The sequence below is a fragment of the Mangifera indica genome, chromosome 8 (assembly GCF_011075055.1).
Source record: "Mangifera indica cultivar Alphonso chromosome 8, CATAS_Mindica_2.1, whole genome shotgun sequence".
Classification (NCBI taxonomy): Eukaryota; Viridiplantae; Streptophyta; class Magnoliopsida; order Sapindales; family Anacardiaceae; genus Mangifera; species Mangifera indica.
Genome location: NC_058144.1, coordinates 12454950 through 12464558, shown reverse-complemented (window position 1 = coordinate 12464558; position 9609 = coordinate 12454950). Strand labels below are relative to the sequence as shown.

At 31.4% G+C, this 9609-nt stretch overlaps 1 protein-coding gene across 1 annotated transcript; it reads right to left on the bottom strand.

Moving 5' to 3' along the window:
- Positions 1 to 5501: 5501 nt before the first annotated feature.
- LOC123222376 lies at positions 5502 to 9320 on the bottom strand. The gene is made up of 9 exons (XM_044645105.1): positions 8637 to 9320; positions 7882 to 8033; positions 7414 to 7509; positions 7248 to 7310; positions 6847 to 6915; positions 6650 to 6752; positions 6490 to 6561; positions 5966 to 6054; positions 5502 to 5868 (listed from the first exon to the last, which is right to left on the bottom strand). The coding sequence occupies exons 1-9, from the start codon at positions 8980 to 8982 to the stop codon at positions 5716 to 5718; spliced, it is 1143 nt and encodes a 380-aa protein (XP_044501040.1). The 5' UTR covers positions 8983 to 9320; the 3' UTR covers positions 5502 to 5715.
- Between the last annotated feature and the right edge of the window lie 289 nt (positions 9321 to 9609).

The following is a 9609-nucleotide window of genomic DNA, read 5'->3' as shown; positions in this document are numbered from 1 at the left end:
AAGTGTAGTAGGTCGTGTTTGGTGGTTATGTTTAAGGCTAACATGTGTAAGTATTTGGAAAGGTTGGTGGTGGTGTTGGTGATATTGTATATGGTACAAGTGCATTAAAACTTTAGGTAAAGTTTTGGGTTAGACTAGTGTAATGAATGTCAAATATGTGATAACATTACATTACCACACGATAGTTTTTCCACAAAGCTGGCAAACTACTCTAGATCTGTTAAGGTTTCCACTTCTGCATCTACCTTTTGTATTTCTATTAAACTCATTGAAATAAGGTCTAAACGACTTTTGTTCTACACTCCCACTCCTAATTATTTGATCTTAACTATAATTAACATAGAATTCACGATTGTTCTTTCCATAACTCTCGGTCTTATATTCTCAAACTCATATCTAAACCTCCCAGTTTGCTTAGTTATATTTGCATTACTACCATTAAACTCAAAAGAGAAACCTAAGGTTATACTAAGTTTTTACTTATATTTCTATAAAATGGGTTTAACCTTAGCTAAACTCAATTTTTTTGTTAAAAACTCTGTTCGACCTATTATGTAAACAACCATGGGTTCAAATTTAGCTCCTAACCTATCTAAGATGAAATTTATAAGTTTTTCTTCAATGAATGACTGTCTACTAAACACCAGTGTATCAAACATATCTTTCATCTTCCTCATGTACTCTTGGATTATCAAAATGCCCTTTCTAAAGGTTTGTAAGGTATTTCTAAGGTTTGTAATTTTGACCTTAGACTCAGATAAATATACTTTTAAAAACTCCTACATTTCACTAGTAGAACTACATCCAGATGCAAGGCTAAACAAATCACCAGAGATTGATGAGATTAACCACCCTATAAGTAGTTTATCAAATCATTTCCATATAGAGAATTGACTATTAGTAATCTTAACTTCATTCACACCATCATTAACTCTTACTAACAGGAAAAATTTATGACAAGGAACCAAACTTATCAAGTGCTATTCCAGATCATATGCTCTTACTACCAATAGAGCTTGAGCATACTAGTATCGATAGTTCTCATTGGTCAGCTTTGGTGTCACTGTTTGAAGTGTTAAAACAGGAAAGGAACTTGATTGACTTGGGTGCTCATAAGATTGGCATAATTGCTCACTAGAACTCTTAGATCTAGACTTTTCAAAAGTCTTTGAACTATCAAAAGCATTATTGTTAAAAAAGCCAACCATAAGACGCTAGTCAACAAGCTCTGATACCATGAGAAATCACAACTTTTGCAAAGAAAACAACAAGAAACTATAAGCAATCTATTGAAAATACCTCAATCTTTTTATTAACAACTCACTTTTGCAAGTACAAACTATTTATAGAACTCAAAAATCGTGACTATAATCTAACTACCATAAATCATCTCAGTCATTAATCAATAACAAAAATTACAAATATAGGAACTCTTCTTGACCTTTTGATGGCTTGATTAAATTGAAATTTAAGCATAGAAGATGGTCAACAGTGTTGAATCAAAGATACCAGAGAGCAAAATTATTTGCCTTAGAACTCGATTATGTGAGAAATGAAGGAAACGAAGGGAAAGTTTCCTTTTCCCTTTGTTTATTAATGAAATGGTGCATTTTAAGTTTTAAACTTGAAATGCACCATTTTGGCTTTAGTTTTCACATAATCAGATACATGTACAATAATTCTACAATTAAAGTCCAATGAAATTAAGTCGAGTTGAGTAAGAAGTTGATTTGAGCTCAATTTAAATTTATAATATATACTTTGAATTCAATTTTGTTCAAATTAGCAAACAGTATCATATGAAGATAGGTAGTATCTCCAAAGGAATTTATGATTTGAACTCAAATTAAGTTACTGGATTAAAAGTCTAATTTAAATTCAATTTGTCTGAATCAAAAGTGAATTTAAGCTTGAATCACTTCAGGTTTGAATCCATCCTTATATGACTATTTGTTGACAATAAGCATGAATTTATTTGAAAGATTAGAATTATTACATGCTCATCCATGCTGACTAGATTATTGACATGTATAAAATAAAAATGGTGATGGGATGGTGGCTCAAAAAGTAGAGGATTGCAACCAAGAGAAAGTAGTTATGAATAAGACGTTGGGGTTATAAAAGACTCTATAGTAGAAGTTAACATGCAACGTGTGCATGTTAACACTTAAAGTTGATTAAGACAAATAAACTAGGAAACAACACATGTTAGATATGCGTAAGAAGTGGCAAACCCAAAAATAAGCTTAGCGGGGTCAAAGTTATAATAACATAAATATATTTTAAATTAAAATAAACATAAATATTTGTATTAATAAAATATTTGTTAATGTTATTTCGCGAACGACTATTCACAAAACTCATTGCTAAAAATTCTCCCTCTACACTCATAGTGACAACTGGTAAAATCAATACTAATTTTATCAATAAATAAACTAATGAAAACATTTTATCTTTCTTAATTTCAACAATCACTTTTCAAGACCTCCAATCTCATTAATTTGACATTAGAGCGAATATTCAAAATGAAGACATTAAGTTAAGAATTTTGTGGAGAAAAGATTCACAATGTTTTAATATTGGAAGGAATAACCGAACAACAATATAAAATGAAGGTAGAAAAGGATTAACAATGTTGTGGAGAAAGGAGTGAGCATGTGATAAGCATATAGATAACTCTCCCTCACTTAGTATGTCTATGTTGTATGTTTATAGAGTTGGATTCGAGTCGAGCTAAACTCAAGTTTGCCTAAGCTTAAGCTCATCAAACTCACCTCAAAGTTATTCAAGGTTAGCTTCCTTCAAATAAGTTGAGCTTAAGTTTGAGTTAAGTCAAACTTTAAGCCGACTTAGTACTATAACTAAGCAAAAAATGACTAAAACAATGTTATTTGGATACGTATTGATCAAAATTTTCAAAGCTTGTGAGTTTGACAAATCGAATAATCTCAAACTTGAACTCAAGCTCAAACTCAAAAATTTTTAACTCCTACACTTGAGCTTAAGTTCAAATTTGTTTAAGTTGAACTTATTTTAGATCCATTTGAACTTAGCTCATTTTTTAGTTTAAATATGCTCAACTCAAATTCAACCTTACGTGTTTACCTTTTTGAAAATCAAAAATACATTTTATGGCATTCACACTTTTACAATATTCACTTTACTGTATATGTATATCAATTACAAGTAACATGAATATATACGACATAATCATTAAGCATAAAACTAACCCAACTTCACATTGTACTTTATTCAAACATATTACAAATAATTAGGAAGTAACTTAAAATTAATTAATTTTCTATCGAACAGTCACTCTCAAAATAAGTCAAATAGTCGAACAAGTTTCATAGTCAGTCCAAAAATCAAATTTAAATAAACCTTAGCAATTCAATAAAACTTAAAAACTAATTCGATCTAATTAAATAGTCAAAATTACAAAAAAAAAATGATGAAACTAAGACCTAAATGAATAGTTAAACAGTAGTATAGAATAGAGATTGGAGAAGTTTCCTGAAGTTGTGGTAAAAACGGTAAATTGGTGAAAAGCACGGCTGCCTTCTGTCGAGAAAATGTCTGTTATTGTTCAGTGAATTGGAAACCATAGAAAAATGGCGCTGGAGAAATGATTGTTTTGTTATAAAACTAATAAATAGACAGTGGCAAAACTGTAAATTTTATTAAACTTTTGACTTTTCTTCAAAAGTTGAGGGTCACTTGACCCTCCCTGACCTTTGTTTCGTCCGCCCTTGTTTGTAAGTAAGATGTAACTTATAATAAAATTATACATATATATTTTTAAGTATATAAATAAATATACATATGATATATTATTATATTATTAGTTAATTTTGAATTAATAATAAAATAATATATAAACATATAATAACACATCATGCATATACTTAGTTGTATATTAAAAAATGTGTACACATATTATTACTTATTTAAGAATCAATAAAATTATATCCACAAACAATGACATGTCGCAATCTAATTGAGTATTATTTTATTTTTAATTTAAAAGTATCTAATCACAAAGTGATATGTCATCGCTTATATAAAAAATTATATATATAGCATTATTCTTTGAGAATTGACTTTATGTGACAAATAACAAAATCTGTACAAATAATTAGCACAAACTTAAATATAAAACAATTTTATTTTACTATATGATTTAATTTAATTTTATTATTAATTCAAAATCACCTGATTATATAGTGATATATTATAATTTGTATATAAGTTTATATATATTATTTATATACAATGTTTTATTATTTTATAACAAAAACAAGAAAAGATTAATTATTTTATAATTTTTATTGTTTATTTGTAGTCGTTGGATAGGGACAGTTAAAACGTGGTTACTGTTTGAGTGTGAAGTTTCCCGATATAAGTGTTCATGGGGAAATATGAGGTTACAACTAGTGAAAGGAATGAGTGCATTAAATGGTTTCAATTTCAATAAAAATACATGCATAAATAATATGTACAATCAATAATATGTTATTATGTGATTAGAAGATTTTAAATTAATAAAACAAACTCAATCATATAATGACATCATAATGTTTGTAAGTTTGTATATATTCTTTATGTATACAGTATCGCTCTTTTGATATTCAAGAAGAAAGAAAAAAAAGTAATGTATCATTATTTTAGTAAATGCATTTAAATTAATGTCCTTACAATATTTTGTAAAAATTTAATATAAAACCGCTTTTACTATCAATTAATTGGTGATTATTAATATAAAATAAATAATTAAGGTTAATTTATTCATAAATATCTTCTTACATTACATAATCTTATTTTGTATTAGATACTCATTTGAAGCTAGAGGTGCCCATGAGTTAGATCGATTCTTAGGACAATAAAGTAATGACTTTTAGAGTAAATCAATTCATAAAATTTTTAAGGTCTAAAACACAGGTCTCTCTCTCTCTCTCTCTCTCTCTCTCTCTCTCTCTCTCTCTCTCTCTCTCTCTCTCTCTCTCTCTCTCTCTATATATATATATATATATATATATTATATATATATATATGAATGATTGAATTCACCTATCTAAACAAATTTTTGTTATAATATTTTATTTATACCCAAACAAATTTGGTTTGCTTTGATTGAAGTGTCTAAGGAATCCAAAGAGGTTTGAGAGGAAGACAGTTAAATGATTTTGTTATGTGATTTGATGGAGGGTTGACTAAGAAAAAGTAAAACAAGATTAACTATCAAACCAACTCTCATAATCATCATCTTAATCAGTGAACTAGTAAAAAATTACCATGTTTTTATCAAGAACATTATATATTAATGTATACGAGTTTTCTATTCTTTTCTTCTCAACTAAATTTTGAAGAAAATTACATTTCAGAACCTTCTAAGTTTAGATTATCCCAAATCCAACAATTTCTAGAAGTCACAAAAGAACCCCTTTCCCTCCAAACTCATTGTCTCCCTTTGCTACAAATTCAGGTCCGTAACTTGTACAGCATTTCAATGATGAACGAACAAAATTGCACTCAGACGGTAACATAAACGTACAACCTTATCATCTACTACCAGTTTATTCTATATTCACGCTATAACTATAACTTGTTCAGCTTATATACTGTTAGTTTAAGATTTATTTCTTTTTTCCATCATACATTGTATTTGACATAATAAATTATCAGCTCTGGTGGTAATATACAGATTTCCTCGCACTTTTATAATTTGTTCGAGTCTTTGACTTCCGTTTCGAGCTGTTGTATTCTCTGATGCAGCCGTCTCCGGTGATCATGTATCTTCCATAGGCCATGTCCCAGTATTACAGCAGAGTATATCCCGTGCGTAATAATTGGCGCAAGAATATTATTTGTCTGTCCACAGAATGTAAGATAATAATAATAATTTCAGTTTTGTCCTTGTAAACTAGATCGCTAAGTAGTGCAACAACAAAATAAGCTCATGAATCACCTGGATCCATTCAAAACCAAGGTACAGAGCCAATAGTCCTTCCAAGAGAGGGGAGTAAATCTTCTTCATTTGTCTTCTCTCATACCATGCTGAAAATGTCAAGAGGAAAGGATGAGAACATGAATATTCAGACACCAATATAACTGCTGAGTGTCCATCAATTTCAACGAAGAGTCACAGACTAGATATTTCAGTATTTAAAAACAGAACAATCAGATATCTTGAATCACAAGATGCAAAGTGATTTCTTAAAATAATCCAATTTGAACTTCTATATTTGTCCCCTAGTTCCCAAATCTTCAGTATTTAAGTCTTAAACCTAAGTATTTGAGTTGGCAATGTGTAAGTGAATGATCATAATGATCAACAAAACAATGGTTATGAGAAACCAAAGCAATTTCTAAGGGATTTTTACCCTGGAACATATTGTTATAACTTACAAGAGATATATACATTTATGTGCCCTTGAAGAGGAAGAACCTGTGGAACAATGATGAATAACATGTAAGGGAAAGAGATCGAACCTGCAAAAAGCTTTTTCAAATCTTCACGACCAGAGCGAGATTGTAAAACTGGAGCTATTATGTATGTAGGATCTGAATCAATAAGCAACTTATAAGTCAACGATGATCCTGACTTACACATAACATAAACATTCCCCAAAAGGATTATGATAAAAGCTACCTTTGGGAGACGTGGCAACATAATAGAGAGAACCCGTTAGAGCAGCTGTTATTACAGCTGCAAATGCCTGAGCAAATGGGACAAAGGGAGGCAGCACGCCTGTCTACTTTTTGAAGAAATAATGAATAATTGAGTTGCAAGAAAATTCTAATTAATGAAAATACAACAGCTAAGAAATAACAGAATGAATCACATACCAGGGAAGCCATTCCTCTAGCATCTGCTACCAAATCAGTGCCTCTTAGGAATATATCAGCCAATGCTCCCTGTATTGATGCCAAAATGGGAAAGGTCATGATTCAGTAGCTAGTTCTATCAAAATACATATAATTAGACATATTAATATTTATGGTTTCTGAGAAGAAAATTGTCGGCACATCCTTTACTGAAACAAAAACCTTAAGACCACATGTCAGGTACATAAAAACTAAATTATTGTAGCAATTGCAGTAAGACATGATGTTGCTATAACTCTGCTACAACAATTGATAACAGATATGTCAACAAGCTGGAGATCTTAATTTACAACTTTACAAGCCATATGGTATCTCTATTCTATATTAAAACAAGAGGAAGGGCATGTTTCCGGACAACAGACCTGAACAGCAGCTCGGTAGAAAAGCTCTTCTCCCACTGAGCTTGCAGCCACCATTAGTATAAACTGAAAATTTGAATTACAATTATATCCATCGTTTTTGGTTCTGCTGATAGATAGACAATATTAACAAGTATAAGCATTATATATGAAACTAAAGAAGATATACCTGCCAAGGTGACATTCCATAAAAGAAGCTCCGAAGCTCCTCATCCTCCACATCTCTAATGGCACGGGCATGAGGTGACAGTTTCACGACTTCATCCTGCAAACATATAAGCTTAATCAGTAATTTGAAAACTTGTAGCTGAGAAAGTCTTCCACTGAAATCCAAATCTTCAAAAAATATGAGAAAGCTTCATTTCAGATGTCTCAATATTCTTTTCACCAAAGATGCAATCAATCATTGTCTATGAGTGATATTTCAAGAATTAGCAGAAGAAGAAAACTTTGTAAGTTCTTCTATGCATCAAAATCCAAGATTCCAGTTATTCAGGAAATATAAATCCAAAATTTTACTTTTCTTTTAACAAAAGACTTGAACTTTACAGATAGTGAACAAAATTTAGTAAGTTGCTGACAGAGACTAAGCAAATAAAAAATGTATTTAAAATCTATCAGAAAAAAATGAACATACATCTAGTATAAATAGAAGGGCCATTATTGGTGGAGCTGCATATCCAAGTCCTTCAAGAATGGCATCTAAAGACGGATGAAAACCTCCCATGCTATCAATTCCAGTGATTGAGCATATGAACCTTCCTGCTAGTGCCATTGCCCCATATATACCTGACTCCACAACCCCACAAAAAGATAATCAGAATCCATTTGGTTTGTAATCCCATTTTTTTGAAAAAACCGAGATAAAATTCAAATATATCTAAATTGTTTTTCAATATTGATAAAATTTGGAAATATTTTAGTATAACATTATAGAAACACTATAGAAATTCAGAGACAACTTTTTTTTTTTTCATTTTCTAATTTTACACAAGTTTTTGAGGATTAAATCCAAAAAGAGGTTTTTTTTTTTTTTAATTTTTTGAAAACCTATTTTACTCATATAAATCAAAAAGCGTTTCCTTAAAAACTGTAGTTTTCCTTCTCGTTTAAATTCATATGAGAAATTCCAGACATTCACAATTCATTTAAGCAATAGTTATTCCAATCCACATAAATTCGAAAGTCAAGCTAAAATAGAAGTAAAAACAATACTCAATACATAAAGAAGATAAAGAAAGCATCAGAAAAGCATAATCGAAATATTCCATAAGCAGTTATAAGAAGCAACTACTTTTAATATCATCTTAAAAGCTAATTCATTCCTTTAAGCGCAAAAAAGAAACTTGACAATATAACTGAAAGGATTCATGGCGTTGAAACGACATAAACCTATTCCATAGCTGAGTCTAACAACTGCGCCAATCTTATCCCAAACAGCAAACTCAGACGCTGTAGCTTCACCAAAGCCGCCTCGATCAAATGTGGTCACCTCCATCACACTTCCCGTAACCCCTCCTCTCCCACCACCGCCACCACCATGATTTCTACTTCCACCATCTCCCTGATTTATTTCACCACTACCACTTCCCCCTGCAGACGCCTTCACACGTCGCACTTGGTTTTGGCATTGACTGCCCTTCTTTCCCACCCAAACTTCATAACACAACCCACTTCTGAAAGACGAGCTCGTGGCACGAACGGAAGTCAACGAAGCCACCGGGAGGGGAATCTCCATACGATGTCGTATCTTTTTTATTCGGTTCAGTAATAGTTGAGGTTCAGACCGAAGTGCCGGAGTTTGTGTTGGTGGTCGTCGTCTTCGTAGAACATAGGCTGACTGTAGGAGAGAGCTCGTTTGAGTTTCTAAATGATGGGGTGGGATGGAATAGGATCGGACGGCTGGGAGATAAGGAGGTGGGGCCTACATTTGGAGTTTGATATCTAAGGATTGGTGAGTTAACAAATGGTTGGTTTATGAATATCCAGATTGCCAATCAGAGCTTGAGTTGTGGAGATAATGATGACTTTATTTGATGACGTGGATCTCATCCTTCCCTTAAATTAACGACCACCCAGGGGATGTGCTCCCCTTTGAAAAGGAATATGAAAACAAGACCAAATTGAGAAAACGGAGCAAGGGAAAGTGTTTTTATCACTCTATATTATTGCAAGGGAAAGTGTTTCTCAATTTGGTCTTGTTTTCATATTTCTTTTTAAAGAGGAACACATCTATGTGTGTGTTAATCACGACCTAAGGCAAGAAAAATCTTGTCTAATTGTGTCCTCATGTAATAAATGTAGCCCTCCACACATTAAAAGCATTGACATTTTTAGTCTTTAAGCTATCAAAATATTTAATGCA